Source organism: Melospiza georgiana, chromosome 12 (genome assembly GCF_028018845.1).
Source record: "Melospiza georgiana isolate bMelGeo1 chromosome 12, bMelGeo1.pri, whole genome shotgun sequence".
In the NCBI taxonomy this organism is placed as follows: domain Eukaryota; kingdom Metazoa; phylum Chordata; class Aves; order Passeriformes; family Passerellidae; genus Melospiza; species Melospiza georgiana.
Window position 1 is genome coordinate 8,223,626 of NC_080441.1, and position 20,785 is coordinate 8,244,410.

At 39.7% G+C, this 20,785-nt stretch overlaps 1 protein-coding gene across 1 annotated transcript; it reads right to left on the minus strand.

Moving 5' to 3' along the window:
- Positions 1 to 13: 13 nt before the first annotated feature.
- Positions 14 to 17,564, minus strand: RADX (RPA1 related single stranded DNA binding protein, X-linked). The gene is made up of 15 exons (XM_058032521.1): positions 16,925 to 17,564; positions 15,772 to 15,914; positions 14,832 to 15,024; positions 11,622 to 11,730; positions 11,401 to 11,492; positions 11,184 to 11,306; positions 10,304 to 10,402; positions 9,590 to 9,757; positions 9,044 to 9,204; positions 8,436 to 8,629; positions 7,333 to 7,401; positions 2,749 to 2,828; positions 2,001 to 2,294; positions 681 to 863; positions 14 to 225 (listed from the first exon to the last, which is right to left on the minus strand). Exons 1-15 carry the CDS (start codon positions 17,562 to 17,564, stop codon positions 80 to 82), a joined length of 2,694 nt encoding a protein of 897 aa, XP_057888504.1. The 3' UTR covers positions 14 to 79.
- Between the last annotated feature and the right edge of the window lie 3,221 nt (positions 17,565 to 20,785).

Here is a 20,785-nt window from a genome sequence, read left to right on the forward strand (position 1 = left end):
TATAGAGGGTGCATTCAAGTTACAGCAATTTTATTTCCCTCCTTTTGAACAACATACATTTGACAATTAAGTTATTAAATTACACTGGGTCCAGCACACCTGGTTCCACTGTCTTGTAGATTTGGTTCAGAAACACTTCCACCTTGTCATCACCCAAGTGACACATGTCCAAGATGCAGATAACATGTTTGCCATCGAGCTCCTTCGCTGCTTTTACAATTTCATCTAGAAGTTAAGAAAGGTGGTTTTAAAAGGTATTTGCTGTATACTCTGTCCAGAATAAAAAAGATGTACAGAATTGAAAGTGTTCTCCATACAGTAATGTTCAACCTTCTTTCAGTGAAAAATTTTATTCATAAATTCCATCACTAGAAATGACAGAATCAGAATTAGTTTGTAGTTTGGATATTAAAATACTGTTTGTACAAATATGAGTTTGTAGTTTGGATATTAAAATACTGTTTTCAGAGGATGAGAACAGCTCCAGCAAAAACTGCCTTGGAAGTTCAGTATTACAGCAATTTACTAAAGGTGGTGAAATAGAATTCACATCTCTTTCACTGAAGAGGTGAACAGTGTCTGATCTACACCAGAGATTTCTACAGAGAATTAACTCTTGCACTGTCAGATAAACCAAGAAATGATAATAAATGAGTAACATCAGTGAAAGGCAGCCTCACCTGAAAGAGGAAACGTGTCACCAAGCCTCCCACTGTTGGTGGCCTTCTGCTGGCATGCAGAGATACAACTCATACAAGACAATAATGTATCATTCTGAATGTCTTCCAGTTGAAACAAGTGGGGATTGTCAGGGCAAAACAGTGGAAGAAAAGCAACATCTATTGCTATATCATGGTTTATACCTGTTGAAGAAAAATATTTTATGTCAGCAGAAAACTTCATATTCAGCCCATTAGCAACTCTGTGCACCACTTCTCTTTTTTTTTAAACAAACCACTGAACTGATTTTTATTTACATCTTTTGTCCATTAGCTGATAATTAATGTCTAAAAATATGTCTCTACATAGGATTATGCACAAGCACATTCAAATTGATAGGATGTTATGAAATACTGTGGTTTAAGGCTAACAATGCTGATAGTTCAGAAAACATTAAACCTTGGAAGCCATTTCATCCTCCTTTTAACTTTATCTGCAAATGCAGAGAAATTAACTTTATAAAGTGTGCAATACAGTGTTACTTTCATCTTCAATATTGTATAGTCAGTCTCAGGATTCCAATGACTTCAAATATTCTCTGCAAATGTCCCTTAGCAAATAATGAAAATCTTTAAATTATGGGAACTTAACATGAGCACTGTTAAGGCAATTTCTGTCCCTTTTTAAAGGGAAAACAAAATCGAACTTAATAACCCCCAATAAAGCTAGCAAACAGATACACATCAACTTGCATATTTATATTTTGATAAATAAAAAACAATCAACTGGCACTTCATGTTAACCAGAAGCAGCACGGAGCAGTTAATGAGTATGGCTAAAATATAGCCTTTCATTTTCTGCCATGGAAAGAAGGCACTGAAAAAATCAACTCAATGAGAATAATGTTGAAAAGAAGCATTTATAGTTGTCTTTAAGAACACTGACTTGTTTCTGATAAACACCTCTCCAGCAGAAAGTTAGCTGGCAAGTGCAATTTATTAATTTGCCTGATTACATCAGGACCTATTCCTAACTGAAATAATCAATAGTTTAAGGACTAAACGCATTCTTCAAATAACACTCGTAAGACTATGCCAAAAACTGAAATTATACAAAAAGCGTTCCTACAAATAAGATATTCAGGCATTTCATTGAAAAGTATGTTTAATGAGAATAAAATTTACCCTAAATGGGGATTCTAACAAAAATCTAAAATGTCAATAATTTTTCAAACCTCAGGAAATACTCAGAATCAATTGATTCCCTTAGAGAAATCCATTCAATTTCTGATGAACTTACATTGCTCTTGCTTAACCTTTTTTACACTGCAAGCTACTTACCCAGAACTGTCACTTCATAATATCCAAGGCCAATAGCACTTTTAAATTCATTGATGTTTTTATCTATTCTGGCTTCTGTTGGCTGGTGCACTGCTGCATGAAGGTTGTACTGTTGCATAAGTAAGTCTTTGTGCACATAATCAAATTTACGTGGGATACTTTCTGGGAAAATTTTGCTGTGATGAAAATAATTCATTAACTTGTCTTTCACTTGTGCCCACAGGTCACTCTGCCAGGAACCACAAGTTCTCCCAGGCTCTTCAATTTCAGCTATATTATTGACTCCTTCTTGATCTATTATAAGCACAGAAAACTTTTAGTTGCTTATACAATTGTATCACTCCTCTGTTAAATAAGAAACAATTTTCATTAGAACATTTCAATTACGAACACATGGCAGAAATGAAAAGAGCTATGAGAAAATGTGAGGTCTTATGCTATAAAGTGCTTCTGAGATACTAACCTAACTTAAAACTTCTATAAAGATATACTGAGAATTTATTGCCCATAATGGGAAACAATCCAATGCTGTCCTTTCAGCCATCCCTTAGAAGGCAGCAGGGAACATTGAGTAAAATGTCATTCATAATATATTGCTACAGTGGTTCCCCAGAGGCTGATGCAAACCAGATGTACAGAGGAACTATCTTAACAAAGGTTATAAGGATATCTTTGTTGCCTGGTCTGGACTTGAAGAAAAGTAGTCTTAAGCCTCCTAAGGTTAATATAACAACTATTAGCAACATACCTGTGCAATACTGCAAACTGTCTGACACAGCCTGTCCATTTTTATCTTGCACAGAATGTCCATGCTGATATTCATCTAAGCTATAAAAAGAAAATTATAGTGTGTATATGTATACATATATTCATTGTGACAGTTGTACACAGCAGCTGGACACAACAAGTAAACACAATTTACTTGTGCTCAGTAAATCAGCTCAGCAGAGCTCAGGACTGGCTGATTCCTGGCTTTGGGAAACAGACGGGAAGGGTTCGACACTGGCAGCGGTGTCTGCTGCCCTCTACCGGCACCGGGCGGAAACACCACGTGTGACACGGCCAAACACAGGTGACCGACAGGTGACCGACAGGTGACCGACAGGGACTCGATGGCAAACCCCGTGCTCAGCATGCGGCTGCACTGCCCTGCCATCCCCTCCAGCACCCAGAAACAGCACGAACGGAGCCATGCCACCACTCCGGAATCCAAAACGACAGAAATGCCAGATCTCTATTTTCCTGTGGACATACTGTCCAGTTGTAATGATCAGTTCAATGAAGCAAACTAAGTATTTGTTAGAGCTTTTTTAATCATAAAGTTTTGAATTAATGGTAAGAAACTATTCTTTATCAATAAATTACCTAGGATATTATGCAGGAGAAAAACATAAGAGGCACTCTGCAAGCAAACAGGGTAAAATAAGCTCTTAGGCCCATGTAGTCCTTTCTTCTTTCTCCTCTTATTAGAATAAAATCCACTGAAAAATGTCTGAAAAAACTTAGGGAAAGGACTATCTTGATTATCTTGCATCACAAACAACTGAAACAGGTAAGACTGTTAAGGCACCATTAAAATTCCTGATCATCAAGTAGTTAATAATAATGGCAAGATACAGACAGTAAAAAAGGAATCAAAGATGAACATGCTATTTACAGCATATTTTATTGATATTAAATTTCATAAGGATTTGCAGGTTTTAAAAATATTTTTTCTATTTCATACTAGGGTGCATCTTGAAATTTTCATGGAAACATTTCCTAACAAAGGGAAAATACCTAAAATAGTATCTAGTGAAAAGATAAAAGGAAATGCACTATGGGTTTTGAGTATGAAAGTATATTTTAAGAAATACACTCCCATCATGGATTTATCACCTCTGAAGTGACCTCCTTGTAATGTCCAAATCTAGGCACAAAACAATCCTCACTTAAGCAGTACAAGCTGTGAAATTACTGCCCACAAAATTAATTTTCACTTTTGAGATTTGGACCTGTCAAACATAAAATGAAACCCCAGCACAGTGTTAAGAAAGGCTTGCTCAGAAACCAACATGTCAAGTTAGATACACGACAACTTCTCTCCTCATTAAAGCTGAGGATTAAACCAAGTCCTACTGCTGACAAGTAGATATTGTGGAAAGTGGATATCATGGGTTCTTTCCTTTTAAAATTGTCCAGATTTGGAAGTGAATAGGCTCTGATTTAAAGCAAGCAGATCCTCAGGAAAATACAAAGAAACTTGTCATGATTTTTCCCCACTTCTTTCACAGATCTGCAGCTGGGATAATTCCTACCAGCCCAACACATAATTCCTCCAGGCCTGCTTTGTGCTGGATGTGTGGACAGCCTGACCTGAGCTAGGCTTGTAAGGGAAACTACTTGTCTTTAATTCATCCAGGTGCTTCTTTGTGAGTGAACCACCATGTCTGCAATGCACCTGAGGCCACCAAATCCTTCCACTTACTGCAATGTGCTCCTGCTGTTGTACACCAAAACATCCACAGCCTATTTTACCCATGCCAGCTTTAGGAGAACTTGTGCCCTGCCAGATTTGCTGTTTCCAGCCTGCACTCTGCAGATCCTCCTTTTCACAGATGTCCACTTGAAAAAAAATCCTTTCTTCACTATTTTCAGATACATTGATACTCAATTTGTCAGTCTTTTTATTTTAAAGCATTGTCATCAAAAATAACATCAATCAAAATATATGGCAGGTCAGTATTTTCAGAAACCATTGGGAAAATAAGCACGTCCCATGCTTCACACCTATTTTCCAAGCACTGGGACTAAATGTGATAAATGGAATTCAGAAAAAAAACCAACTTATGACTCACAGCTATGCCAAAACAATGCAAGGAAGTAAAGTGCCTCAAAGCAATACAAGAAAACATCTCACTCACTGATAAAACTGGTAAAACTTTTTTATAGACTGGCTTGAAATGAACTGTTTTGACACCATTGTGATAAACACATCTACCAGAGCAAGTAACAGAGAGACCAAAAAGCCTTCGATGAGAACTTGACAAGTCACACAAATTGATTTTTAATATCTACTAATTTCTCCCTGACAAGTTCTGATTTACGTGAAAAAGGGTTGTGAAGGAAACATCACACGCTGTGAAACTTTCCATCATACAAACCTCAAGATGAATTTCCCTAAATTACAGAGTCCCCATTCCCTTGCTGTCACATCCATGGGAAGGAAAAAATAAAAGGGTCTACGTGACAAAAAAATACAGAAGTGAAACTACAAGGACAGAAGCATGCAAACAAGTTCATTTCATGCAGTATGGAGAGGGGGCATGTAGTGCAGCAATTCTGTGGTAACACACTAAATTCACAAAGATTAAAATTCTAAGAAAACTACTGAGCTTTTTTCACTTCCACATAAAAATAATCCTGTCTGAAATTCCTGATCTTTCCTCATTCACCATCACTTCATTCTCTATAAATTAAATTACTTTGGAGTACATTAAATTCTTAGAAGTACCATTATGTGGAAGATCTTTACTAGCAAGGATATAAATATCAACAATAATACTAAATTACCCATTTGCTTTGTTTCTGAAACCCTTAAAAATCAGGTAAGTTACCTCAGAAATGCAGGAACTGTAGCTGTCAATAAAAAAACTCAAAATAAGCTCTTACTGTTTAAAAACCCAAAAATGAAACTGCATGCTGAAAATAACATACAAAAAACTTGATGCAGAATAGTTTAAGTTAGAATATGTACTTAAATATCTACAATTGGATTCAATGATCCTTGTGGGCCCCTTCCAACTCAGAATTTTCTCTGAAATATGTAAAGTTTGTTATAACTACTATTGTTATTTCATCAATATATTAAAGTATTTCAGTGAGAGCTGACATTCTACTACATCTAAGGAACAGAAATCAATGCAATTTTAAAGTATGTCAGCTAACTTTTTCTTTGGCAATTTGGAGAATTCAGCACAATTCTATAGGTAGTTACAGAAATACACGAGTTACCTTTTAATTATATAGAGTGAAACAGCTTTCCATAATCCAACACAGCCTTTCTCCTCCTTTAGCTGGGGTTCTAGCACTAATGGCATAGAGTGGACACACAGGTAGCGAGGAGAGTAGCAGATTGAGAAAAGCAGAGAACAAAGTAAACATGCCTTAACTTCTGGCTTCACCTATAAGAAATGGGGAGAAGACATTCTTCCCATCCTCCCCCCAGCCTGGAAAAAGAGGAACATTTCTCAGCAAGCAAAAGAAAACAAGATTCCTTACAGTCAAGGAAAATCTCCTGATTTTTGGATGGATTTGTATCACAAGTCCCTGCAAAGTCCTGCACCACCTGCAGAACCTAAAGCCAGGTGATGTTTTTAATGAACCAGCTGCAAAGTTAGGTAATAACTTCTAGAAAATGCAGTTTCTACCAAAAGGACCAGGAAACAACACATGGGTGCAAAAGAGCCTCATTTATCCCACAGAAAAAGCTGCTGCAAATTAGCTTCCAGTAAATGTGTTTCAAGAAAACAGGCATGCTGGTAGGGGAGCAACACTGCAGAATGGTCAAAAACTTTGTTGCCCTATTCCTAGCACTGTAATTCTTGGGTTTAGGAAAGGAAGAAAGGGAAAAGGAAGAGATGCTGAAAGTAAACCAGAAAGGCAATAAGCCATATATGCAGTCATGACATAAATCCAGATCACTGCCAAAATACACAAACATCCTAAATTACTGACACCAAGGAGTTCAAACATTCAAGTTGCTCATGTTCTGTCTGGAACAAGTGACAAGAATTTATGGCCCTTAAAATGCTCATAGGAAAGCAGCTTCTAGCCCCTGGTTAACAAATAAAAGCACTCACTCAGTTTTCTTAATAATTTCACTTTTGTAATTATTTCAGTAGGGTCCAGACTTGACAGGGCTCTGGGTTTGAAATTCCTATGTGGACTTCAGAAAAAACCCACCTGCTCTGGATCCAAGCTGAGTTATGTAACACCTGAATGCTGGGGAGTTGCTTCCCAGGCACAACTATACTTACACCTCTGTAGCATCAAGAAACATGTACAGCTCAGCCACCACCAGAAAATCCATTAATTACCATGATGAAGCTCTGTTAATATATATTCCCTTAGTAGAAGTAGTAGCAATAGAAGATCTTTAATAACATGCCCAAAATTATGTTTCAGATATATTTAGAGTGAGTGCAGACGAGTGAATAGAAACATGAAACTCTACCCTGATCTGTTCTTTCATTTTGCTTCCTTAGAGATTCCTGATCTGTAAAACTTTTACTTGGAGTATTTTTGTTTGATTATTGCAATTATTCAACACAATTAATTTCACATGACTTACCCAAGTTTTCTTCTTACAGTCCGTGTAAAATAGGGGTGAGATGATACAGGAGTAACAGAAGTACCTCCCCTTAAAGTAGGAAATTCACCATTACTTTTCAGTATCTATTTAAATGGAAATTCACAAAGCAAAGAACTTTGATGTTTTTCTTTCAGGCAGAACTAAACTAAGACACTCAAACGCTGGAAGTTTTCATATGGAAAACAATCCACTAAATTTGCTATAACACTGCCAAGACAGAACTTCTATTTACCAAGGTTTTCATAATACTAAATGTTCATTCAATGCTAATTATATTTTATTTCATTTCCCCTCAAAATATACTAAATATCCACTCTCTTCACACATTATGACTTATGAATGTGAAAAGTAAAGAAGAAAAATATACCCTTTATAGGATGAGAAATCCACTGCAAAAAAACCAGATGTCACTGGCCTGACTTTTGAAACTTTCCATCTGTCAATGTGTACACCAGGCTCCCAATAATGAGTAAGCTGTACTAGATTTTACACAAGTGTTGCAACAAAGAGCAGTCTTATACAAGCAGTTACTTTACTCCAGAATTTAACACAGCTGTATCAAACAAATTAAAAGTTATTTTGAGCCCTTAGGTTAGCACATGACCACCATCTACTTTCCTTTCTGACAGCAAGTTACAGCTACATGCACTACCCCATTGCCCAGAAATCAAAAATAAGGTGTGTTTGAAATTAAGGAACAGGTATACCTGATTCTGCATTTTCAGCCAAGATGTCTGACTTCCTCACATCACTGTAACTGTTGTTTGTTCCACAGCTATGTCACTAAACTACATTTGGTTCAAGTAATAACTACTTTTATCTCAAATCTGTGAGCTTAATAAGAAAACAGTATAAATATTAATCAGAAGAGAGCACCACAAACCTACTTTAATTAATCCTTCATTAGCATGAACAGTGTAACTGTCATCACCTGATGCCAGGAAAAGTTCATAATTACATTTCAAAGATTAAATTATTTTTGCTTTTAAAGCTCTCTTATTATTTTCTACAGCCTGGCCTCTGGCTTAATTTCTGAAAGCAGTTTTTAGAAGATTCACCACATATTAATGAAGAGAGCTTACTGTTCTGCATCTCTTCTGAATCTGCATGGTGTCCTTCTCTTGACTGAACTCCTTTTTGACAGTGGAGCTTGGTGCTGATGTTCTCCAGGAGTGCAGGGTGGCCCCAGAAAAGATTGAATTTCATTGTGTTTTCCCTTGTCAACACAGTCTTCTTTGGACACAGAAGAACATCCAAGAGACTGAGAGGTATCTTTCTGCAACAAGAGTTAATTGTTTAAGAATTTCAATGCACTCAAAGCTACCTCTTCCAACTCAAAAACTTGCAAATTTCTGACAGTCAGCTTACATCTAGCAGAAATGATATTCTAATCATATTAATAAGGTAAATTCTGTCTAGAAGGTGACAAATGAGCATGTTGCAGCAGTTGCCTCTCCCACACTCCAATTTACACGAGGTGATCAGTCAAACTAGTAACTTTGAAACAGTTACAAGTTTTACAGAGGACTGCCAAAACACATTCAGAGAAGCACTGAATCATCACTTTTTAAAATTTTGCTCTCAAAAATCAGATTAAGAGACAATGTAATGAGATTCTGAACTCATATGCAAAATTCTCCATTCTAATGACAATCACAGCTGCTTTGGCATTAACTGTCACACACCATACCTGGACCAGGTCCCCTCCTGGGGTTTCCTCAGCTGCATTGCTACAGCTGATGTATCTTATGGCACTGATTATGCCCTGAACAGCAATTCGCTTGTGTTCTCTGTAGTGCAGGTCTTCAATCTCTTTCCCTATTTCACCTATGGGTTTCAAAACTGATTCAACTGCAAAAAATAAATTTCCACAATCTAGTTTTAGAGTCATATAATACCAAAATCTCTGAACGCAAGACTAAAGAGAAGATTTGCTAAATATTAAATTGATTCAAACTTACGCTTTTAAAGAATTCTAAACTTTTTTGTTATCCACATCACATGGAAAAAAATTAAAACAATAAATCTTTTTTGTGCATAAGCATCTGTTAGTAGACACCACAATTTCTGTTTCAGGGGAAATTGCCAGCTTCTACAATTCTCCTGCAGCTAGCGGTGCAATATTTTCTGAGAGGTGAGGATTTAGCCTATGAAACATTTAGTCACAAAAGGAAGTTTTCTTGGAGTAAGACTGACTGGAAAGGCCACAAATCTAAAGATATTTAATATGTCATACCTTCATTGTTTTTACAATATTTCAAAAAGCTATCAGGAGGTCGTGGAAAAGGGTAATAGCCACCGATGACAGTTTTCTTTATTTGATCAGCTTCACTTTGAGATTCCATCCACTGAATGAAGTTTTTCACTTTGGCATCCTTGGTGTATGGCTGGCCCTTGTGCCACCCTTTTAAGACAAAAATAATCAGATATCAAAACCAAAGCAGGCAACTGACATTTGTTCTCATTTTGAAACTCCCCTGAACACTACCTAGAAAAAGCAAATTAAGAAAATCTTGAGAATACAAAAGATGTCTTTTGTCAAGAGTGTTTCACAAAATGAGTACCTTGAATTCCTTGACTACACTTGCATTTGACACTGAATGTCAAACGTTAAATAACAGAAAAAACCAAAAGAACCAGCAAAAAAGCTCCTAGAATAGGAAAGCTGCAAGTGTTTTTTAATATTTTAAGTAAGTGGTAACCACAATTGCTACCCTATCAAAATATTAACAGCCTGAAAGAATTAGTAAACATGTCTTAACCTAGAAATACTTTTTAGAGATAAATCCATATTAATGCCTTACAAGAATGCCATTTGCCTTCTTGTCTTCTGCAGTGATGTTTCCTTATTACCTCATAGTCTGTACTGATTTATTGTGCTGTAAAATGAAAATACCCTCTCCAAAGAAACAACATGAGAACTACATCAAACTAGAAGTAGTTAAATTACCTTTAATGAATATTTGACTTTCATTTGAAGTTGTAAGATAAACTGTCCTGGAAGGATTCTCAGTCATCACTCTCATCTGTGTGCACACCAAGTATGTCACTGGAGAAAAAAAAACTTCATTTTTTTTCCTGACAGTTCATTAATTTTAGAATAGCAAGATTGGCACACACTGGATTAATTTTATTAAGTCCTCTAAACAAGGCAATTTAGTTCTTGACCCTACAAATGTTTCACACAGGTTTTGAGTCTCCATTATAAATTACCATATGGACATGTAATTAAATCTGGAATTTAATTTCAGCATAGATATTACAACTGAAACATGAGATACTTCATCAGGTAGAATATCATTGAAACAAATAGCACAAATATTGGTATTAGATAGCTGTGTTTCTTAAGGATAAAAAGTATAAAATAATGAGAAATTATGGCATGCCACTGCAAAACTTCTAAACAGAGCTCAAACTTACTCTTTGGTTAGTATCTCAGTTAAACACTGGAATGTCATTTCTTCCCACTTCCCCAGAACACTCAAGATGAATGCAGCCATAATCTAAGCAGGATTGTGCAGCTGGTGCTGCATCAAATAATAAAAAAATTCATATCAACATCAACCAGTGTTCAAAAAAAAATGAGTGCTTGGAGGAGAAGAGAAAGAAGGCAAGAAGAAATATTTAAAGCTCTTCTAAAATCCTTCATTAAGGATTCCCTAGTTTAAAATTTATTAGTCTTAGCTCACTGATCCACTATCTTCTGCTTGAGGAGATGAGATAAATTGTGACATTTTTTTATTCAGTGGCAACTAATCTCAGAATTAGAAATTCACAATGAACTAGAAAAACATTAAGAATAATTATTAGTATTATAGAGAGATGAATACTTGGATGAATATGCTCAAACACATCTGGCTGAGAAGTTGCAAACAATTCCAGTATGAACGGTTGTTCTGAGGTCCCATCAATGGCATGTGCCCAACGATACAGCCAGAAGTCTTCACTGTGTTCTAGACAAACAAATATTAAGAAAAATGTATAAGCATTTACTTAGAAATTTAGAAACTATTTGATAAGTTCTGAAAGTCATATTTATAGAAATACCTCTTTTTCTGGCTCGCTCAGCCCTTCCTACAAATGTCACAAGACCAATAACATCACAGGAATGATTGTGCGGTAAGTCATCCAGCTCTGACCTAAAAGCAAAATAGAAGAAAGCTGGGTAAGCTTTCTCAGAACCTCTGCAAAAAGCATTTCCAATTAACATTCACTGTAAGGTAGTGTAATTTAAATTCCAGCTTGATAACTAATAAAATTCCATTTACCTTGTGATAAACCTATATTTAACTTCAGGTAATCCCCACTCTGGCTTAACCATTTCTTCTGGAATAATACTTATTTCAGTAGGAGGATCCCGAACATTGAGGCAAATTTCTGACAAAGAAAGAAAAGTAACATTTATGGCATGAATACAAATTATCATCATCATCATCAACACTGTTATAATAATAATAATATAACAAAAGTATCAACAACCCATAAAGAAAGTGGGGTAAAGTTTTTTTAAATATTCTGACTTTGTGAAATCATTCATCAATTTCTCTGAGTTCAGGTTTTCATCAAAATAAAATAAGAATTCAGGTACAACAAAGCAATTTTATAATGTGAGTAATGTTAAACTCTCTAACTGCCTACGAGAGCCAACTGGTACAATCCAGGCAGTATTTTAACAGGAACTAATCCAACCATTCTGATTAGACACAAAGTACTTTTTACACTAGCTGTGTTGTCAAATGCCAGTGAGGTCTGAAACTGATGTGCAGACAATGAAGTAAAACAACTGGTGCATGAGAATTTGCATATTTGATGCCAATTCAATAGGATAGAAATACACCATGGCCATGGGTCTTCCCATGCCTATTCTATAGCACCTGAACATTTTAATTTATTTCTCAGACTGTTTTGATGCTAAATTACAAACATGGTGGAGCACTGGGGCAAGCAAGGTGTTCTTCAACCAGATTAAAAAAATACAGGAATAGTGGCTTCAGCTTCTAGAATACACAAGGCAGTACTCGTAACAGGATAAATTTTGCTGGTATATAAAAGACAGATTCTGATTAGGTTTCTTGGGTTTGAGCAAGGGATTATTCAAAAAATGCACCCAGGGAAGAAATTAAGTAGATATAAATAACACATACAATTGTTTATGTAATTATATCTAGTGCCTCACCCTGGCAGTGCAACATTTGGAAGGTGTTCTACTTCAAGTCAGAGCCTCTACTTAGGAATGCTCTCTAGGCTTCTGCTTTCTAGAAATGCATTCAGAGAACTATGGTGGTTTTGCATATGGATGTTTAGGACAGCATTGCCACGAAAATTCCTGAAACAAAACTTTCCCATGCATCAAAACTATTTCTCAATTGTTTCATTATTTTGAGATTAAATGAAAGTCATACACTCAGGTCAGGATTACACAAAGGCTGTCATTAGTGCCACACAAATCCACTGCTGTGTGAATCTGAAATATGCACACTGCCTGGCAGGGGAATTCAAGGCATTGGTACTAAGTTCCAAAGGTTTTAGGCTGTGAAATGGCACCTCTGAGCAAGCCCACAATGCTGCAGCTGCAAACAGGGGCCAGCAATGCAGAGCTCCCTGCACAGCAGTCGAGGGATGTGCCTGAAGCACAGCACCTTGCACAACTCTCCATTTGGAAACCTTTTAATACTTTGATAAGTATTAAATAAGGGAATTGATAACTCTCCAGATACACTGTACAATATTTGCAGGTGAGTGGTTCTAAGGACACACTGGAAAGTTGGGATTTGATGGCATTACAAATTTAAAATAAATGAAGGAAAAAGTAATTGTTACTTTTGTGATTTAGTGTAATTGAAACCTGAAATATTGGCCCACATCGGGCATACACAGAGATACTTAGCAAGGTAATGATTTCACTTCATCTGAACAAAAAAAACCCAAAAAAACCAAAAAAAACCCTCATGCAATGGAAGTTGCAAAAAATCCATCTTACATATGCTCTAGAATTTTTTTTCTGGATATTCTGTTTTCTTGTGACTCTGTTCTTATACGACATATGGTCATACCCTCCATCCATGCATCATGGGATTATGTGAATTCATATTAAGAAAAAATTCTCAGCTTTGTGCAAAGAACTGAGATCCTGTACATACTTTTCTATGAACCAAAGATTTACAGTTTCTGCAGTTTATCTGTGCACTATGGTGCTCTCCAATGGAGTGACTTCTGCTTCTTCCATTACAGAGCAATTACCCTTTACAGCCCAGTGGCTGTGTTGGCCATTTTGATCTCTTTGTTATCATTCCTACCCCAATAATTCTTGTAAGAAATCAGAAGTGCAGAAGTGCATGAAAATGCAGAGATATTTGCACATAGAGAAAGTCACCTCACATGGCATATTCTACTCTTCTTCGCATAGAAAGGCTTTGTGGCAATTATAATTGTTTTCAGGGTTGGCTTGTAGTTGTCATCACCTTCCCTCACAAACTTCCATCCCCAGCTGAACATTTCTATCTCCTGCCAAGCCATCACAAATACTTCAGACATTGAGATCTGGTTTAAATGCAAATATTTATCAGTCAGGAAGATACTGCTTCTGGCAGTGAAAACATTGCTTCTTTTTGTGCACTGTAGCTAACTTTTTGTAGCTTCTTTTTGTGCACTGTTTCCTGACTCCATTAGGAAACTGTCATTGTCAATAAGTGATACATACATCACCCTTCACCAACATGCATATTGTTACAAGAAGTTATTTGAATTTTCTGAATGTTGGCTGTAATTTTGTTCTGAGTATAAAAGCACAAAATGGGAAAGAAGAAAGAGTGAAGGAAGGGAGAAAACAACCCCAAAGTTGATCAAATCCAGTTTGAAAAGGCCATTACTGTTATATTGCAGGAGTTGTATTTTTGTAGCATAGCTCCTGTGAGTATCTGCCACACTAAACAACTGGCAAGTAAGACAATGCTTTTTTTATAGCCAAGGAATATTCTTCAGGCACACTCCCACAGTGATGCTCTTTCAGCACACAGAAGTCATCAGTGCAACTTTTTATTCTGTGGAGCTGTGCAGATACTCTGGGCCTTGACAGTATAAAATCTAAAGTCAGATGAGGTGATAATGTCCTTCAATGACCTGGAAAAATATGTGTGCAGTGTACAAGTGATATGTGTGTTAAGCAGGAAGTAGAATCAGATAAAAATCATTACTAGAGGCCTATCCTTATAATCTCTGTTCCTGATATCAGAGATTCTTTTTTATTTTTTAAGTAAAGGGTTTAACTAATTGTGGCAGCAAACTGTGTAGACATGATTCAATATAAACAAGGAAGAGCAAGAACCTGGAAGCTCAGACACCTTTCAGAAGTACTAATTAAGGATTTATACCTTATCAATTAATCTCAGCAATGGATCACTCTCTATTTTATTTCTATGGAGGGCTACTTTGCACAACTGTATTTTATAGACTCAAAATGGGTTTCTGCAATACTTAACCAATTGTAGCAAATCTCTTCATCTGTGAATCCCCTGGGGTGGGGTGTGTTTTAAACGGGTAACTGGATTTGATGGCATACTTGGCAAGGAGCAGCACTGTGCCAACCTTCATGCTGTGATACCACTCAGGACACAGAGAATTCCACAAAACCATTGACATCATGCCTGAACCATCAGCAACTTCAAAGTAAGCCTGAAGAAAAAAAGAGACAATCTACAGTGATCATATTTATTATCATTCTGCTAGGTATTTATTTTGGATAATGCACCAGTACATGACTCATAAATGATTTCTCTTGTTACAAATGGATACAGAAGATGTTCCAGAACTTGTACTGAATACTGGAGTGGAAAAAATTCCCAATTTCTAACCTGGGCAAATGCTGAATCTGAAACTGAGCAGATAACTAAGCAGTTAAAAAAGATTTTTAAATTAACCCACCACACCTCCAGTCTCCTTTTCCAAGAAGTTCAACACAAAAATATCACAAGTTAAATGTATTAGAGAAATCGTTAAGAATTTTACAATAAAATAATCTATCTGAAAATCAACAGATGACAGAATCAGGGCCTAGAAATAATTTAAATATAGTGCTTTTTTTTTTTTTTTTGACAGGATATACTAAGTCCAACTTTCAAAGCATAGGGACCAGAAATGTTTAGGCTGTTAAACTACTAACACCTCAAAGTATCCTTTCCTTCACAAAAAGTTCAAATGAACTATAGTAACTGAAATTCATCCACTAAAGTTTGTAAATATATGATCATAAAACTCAGCATTTGAAAACTCAGCTCTAGAGAGCTCAACATTTTTGTAAAGGCAGCATTTCCCATATAAAATAGCTATAAAATAACTTTATGTGCTTACTATACAGGAAAAATTATTTTCAAATATCCTACAGAAATCTGAGTGTTAACCTATGCATTTATCCCTCTTTACCTGATAAGGCATATCCATTTTTTTCTCTGGTTTTCCATAGTACTTTAGTCTAGATTTGTGCAGGATTCTCACAAGAAGTGGATGGAAATGCACTCTGCTTCTCCATGTCATTTCCAGATGACCAAGATTAGTCAGTTTGGAGACTAAGGTTAAGGGGAGGGGAAAAGAAAAAACCAAAAAAGAGCATTCATGATCGAACATCTAAGTTTTCAGGAGTAAAGTGGCAGGAGGTTACATGTATTTTATTAATGTTTCTAACATTTAACAAGGCTCATCTGCTGATATCATTCACCAATAAAATTCTGTTATGAACTATCTGCACACAGCATAGTTTTGCTCAGGAGGCTGGGCACAAACACGACAGCTACATACTTTCAATGTCTGTAGAGTTTAAAAAACTCTCTCAAAGCAACAAAGAATCACAGAAGGGGTTGGGTTCAAAGGTTCTCGTTCCCTCTGCCGTAGGAGGGACACGCAGCACCACACCAGGTTGCTCAGAGCCCCATCCAAGCTGGTCCTAAACGCTTCCAAGGGTGAAGTATCCACAAACTGACAACTCTGGGATACCTGTGCCTCACCATCTTCCCAGGGAAGAGGTTTTTCCCACAGGAGCAGGTGAACTGTGACACAGGTGGCACATTCCTAGTGAGGCCAAACACAGCTGGAGGATATCAGGAAGCTCAGCCCAGCTGCACAAGCAATCACAGAATCAATCAGCTTGGAAAACACCCCTAAAATCATCGAGTCCAACCAATGACCAAACACCACCCTGTCAGCCAGGCCATGGCAACAAGTCCCACATCCAGTCTTGCCTTCAACACCTCTAGGGACGGTAACTCCATCACCTCCCCGGGCACACTGTTCCAATGTTTAATCACCCTTTCTGTGAACAACTCTTCCTTATGTGCAAGCTAAGCTTTCGCTTAAGACTATGTGCCCTTGCACTGCCGCTGGTTGCCTGGGAAAAGAGCCCGAGCCCAGCTGGCTACACCCTGCTGTCAGGTGACTGTAGAGAGCGAAAAGGCCGCCTCAGCTCCCTCACGGGATCTGTGCTGCCGACCCTTCCCCAGCTCCGCCGCCCCCCACACACGGCACCGCCCCCTCCCTCAGGGCGTCCCTGCCGCACCCCTACAGCCGCCTCCTCCGCGCTTACCGTCCACATCCACCTGCACCGGGGGCCTGTCCCGTACCCACACGTCTCCATAGGGATCCTCGTTGTTCCAGAGCGGCAGGTAGTGCCTATTGTCTCCGCGGAGGGGCTGGTGCGGGCGGTGCCCGTCGGGCGGGGTGCCCGCGGCGGCGGTGCCGGTGCTCCCGTCCAGCTCCAGCCCCTCCAGGCAGACGAAGCCGCGGTTCAGGCGCCTCTCGTCGTAGCGGAACGAGCAGCGCGTCAGGCGGACGCGCGTGCCCGGCCGCAGGCGCGCGCGCTGCACCAGCCCGTTGAGGCGCGGCGCGAGGTGGCAGCGGCACCGGCCCGCGCCGTCCGCCAGCGTCAGGTCGTACCAGTACTGGCGGGGGGCGGCGGGCGGCGCCTGCGCCAGGTACCGCTCCACCGCCACCACCGTCACGTCCAGCGGCTCCGAGAGCACCGCGCTCAGCTGCGAGGAGCGCTGCACCATGTCGAACACCCTCTGCAGGCAGAACGCCTCGCTGCCCTCCGCCGAGGCCGCCGCCCGGCTCTCCTCGGCGCATTCCGGGGTAGGGTCCTGCATGACAGCGCCCTGGCCGCCCCTCCCGGGCGAGAGCCGCGCTCCGGGGCGCTGCCGGGGCCGGCCGCGGCTTCCCGCTGTCATGGCTGAGCGCGGGGCGCCGCCCCCGTGGCGCGCGCGCGCGGGGCGGGGCGGGCGGGCGCGCGCCTTTCAAACCTCCAACGGCCGGGGGCGGGGCGGGGACAGTGACAGAGACACGGCGGCCGGGGCGGGGACACGGGGACAGCGCCAGGGACAGTGATAGAGACACGGCGGCCGGGGCGGAGACACGGGGACAGCGCCAGGGACAGCGCCGGCCGGGGAGGGGACAGAGACAGGGACTCGGGCCCGGGAGCGGAGCTGAGGCCCGGGGAAGCGGTGGGAGAGGCGGCCGCGGGTGTTCCTCCGCCAGGCCGGGGCCGCGGCTGTTCCCGTGCTCGCTCGCCCGTGGCTGTGGCGGTGACCGGGCGCAGGTGCTCCCAGCGCCCCGTCGGAGGGACAGAGGCCCTGATCGGCGAGCATCGCCTCGGTCCCTGCCTCCCTGCCGCACCTGTTCCGGGTTCCACAGCGCTCGTCATGGCTTCTTCCTTGCCATCAGTGTGTTCCCAGTCGCGAGAGGCTTGTGCCTGCTCCTAATATTGTATTTGTCTTTTACACAGTTGCAGTGTGAGGGTAATCGTAATCATTTTGCCATTGAAACAGTCTACTGGGTCTTGTTCTTGCTCCCATCTTCAGAAGAAATTCTTGCTAGTGGTTCCTAAGTGTGTGAGATTTATATTATTATTGATTCTTGTCCCACTGCAACTACCCACTTCTTTATCACACCATAGAATCAAAGAATGGTTTGGGTTGGGAGGGGCCTTAAAGACTATCTGGTTCCAAATCCCCTGCCATTGGGACACTTTCATTGATCTCATAAGTAGTCCTGTGAAAGCTTACCGAGATCAAGAACTTTGATGTTTTATCAGTGCCTGTATTTTTTTTCTAGTGGAGGAAGCACCTCTTATGAGGAAAGGTGGAGGGAGTTGAGCCTGTTGAAACCAGAGAATTACAAGATTGAGAGGGGATTTTATCAATGCCCACAAATATCAGAAAAACAGGTTTCAAGAGAATGGGAACAAGTGGTGCCCAGTGACAGGATAAGGGGCAACAGGCACAAACTAAGACACAAAGAGTTCCATCTGAATAGGAGGAAAATTTTCTTTTGAGGGCAGAAGCAGCTGCAGTGTGCTTGGACCTCGGGGCTTTCTGCTTTAAAAACACTAACCCTAGGCAGGTAAATCAGCTGGAACTGGAACAGGCTGCCCAGAGAGGTTGTGGAGTCTCCTCTGGAGATACTCAGAAGCTGTCTGGATGAGATCCTGCTCTGCATGGCCCTGCCTTGATGTTCTCCAGAGATCCCTGCCCACCCCAGCCATTCCAGCAGGACAGAGTGAGGAGAGGGGTGGAAAAAAAGGCCAGGAAGAGTTGCAACTTCCAGTCTTTAATACTGTCACTGGTCCAGATAGTCTGGAAACCCAGAAGTGTGGCTGCAGCTTAGGCAGAGCTGGCTCAGGTGCTGGGCCAGAGCAGTTCCTCCAGCCTGAGCACAGCTGTATCCTTGGTCTACTGCCTTTGTTACTGTGGAGCATTTGCCATGGGGAAATTGGAAAACCTGTCACCTGAATCATTTAAAATAGACTGAAAAAACTAGACAAAGGGGTATAAAGCACAAGCTTTTGCTGGCCTTTAAAATTCCCTAGGAATGATATGACACTATGGATTTTATGATAATCACAGTGCATTCCTCAGTGAGAAAGTTTAAAACAAATCAGTCATTTGTGTTATGTTGAAGCTAAGTATTGGGTAAAACTTCCACAGTGTGTCTTTCTTCCCCACTAAACACATGACTTGTGTGAACTGATAAAATGGCATTTACAGATTACAAAAATGAACAAATGATCTTGCACAGGATGTGATTTCACATCACACACAATGGATATCTATAGTGTACATTTTTTTTTAGTTATTAAATAACATGTGGGTATAATGATGAAATCTCTGGAATGCCCCCAGCTTATCTCCACTTTTGTCTGTGCTCATGATGGGAATTGCAGAAGAAACTTATTCTTACACAGGTTATTGTTACATGTGCATTTGTTGCCATTTTTATTGTGGGTCACTGGAGTTTTATTCATTGAAGCTGAAGCTTTTGTGGAGTGGTAATGGACTGATGGGGACTGATAGCAGAGTTAATACTTTATACTGGATAAATCTGTATGCTTTGCAGGTTCAGATATAAGATTGCTCCTTCTCTTAGGAACTTGCTCCTGCTGCCTTCTTCCTCACCAGCAGAGGTCCAGCTAACACACCAATTTCAAAACTGGAACAAGGCTAAATCTCTTGCTGTCAGCGTGTCAACAAGTTTTAAAGACTGGTTATGCTGTGAGTTCATCTAGATGTAACTTCCCTACCATAACAGAACAGTGGGACTGATATGACTGGATTAGAAACTGGAAGTTGAGAAACATCTGAGAATGAATCAGTAATGCCTGGAGAGGAGCCATCAGCAGATGGCTGTACCACATCACAAGAACTGAGGGCTTTGTGTTGTGCTGAGCCCGCTTCATCAGGGTGTGCAAGCAGCTCATTGAAGACAATATGATTTTTACATGCCTACAACCAAGTGTGCTAAACAGTACTTGTGTTCACCCCATGTCAATCAATAGTCTCAAATTCTCAGAGACAATTAGCAGTCAAATATCTTGGGTTTTATATACAACACACCTTAAGAAAAGAGTAGTTAGCCTTTACAGCAGTGACAGTGAGGAATAAGCTATGCTGAAAAGTAGGATGTTATTACATTCTGTTAAATATTACATTAAAATACATTGGAGAAATGAAAGGCACAAAAGAATAAAAGGTGATGCTCTAGATTAAAAAAAAAAAGCTGGTGTGCAAGATCATAAAGCTTACTGTAAAAGTTGTTCACCACAAAGTGTTTTGAGGACAAAAATAGAAAAGTTTTTCTGATGCATTTCACCATTATTTCCTAGGTGCTTTTGCTAGATCTTCTTAGGAAATAACAGAAGTGGTTAAGTAATGCTAAAAGAACATTTTGGGTGATTACCCAGCTGACATACCCTTGTCCTTTAATCAGCTCTCTGCACTTTGAAAGGCAGTTTAAGAAAGTGGTGAGTTATCAGCAGGAAAATTTCTTACACTTTTGATGTGTGGACCTTTGACTCTACTGCACAGGTTTTAAAATCCACAGAAGTCTTTCCTACAGACTGCAGGTTTGCTTATGCTTCATTTAACTTAAATACAGCAGTTTAACCCTGGAACTG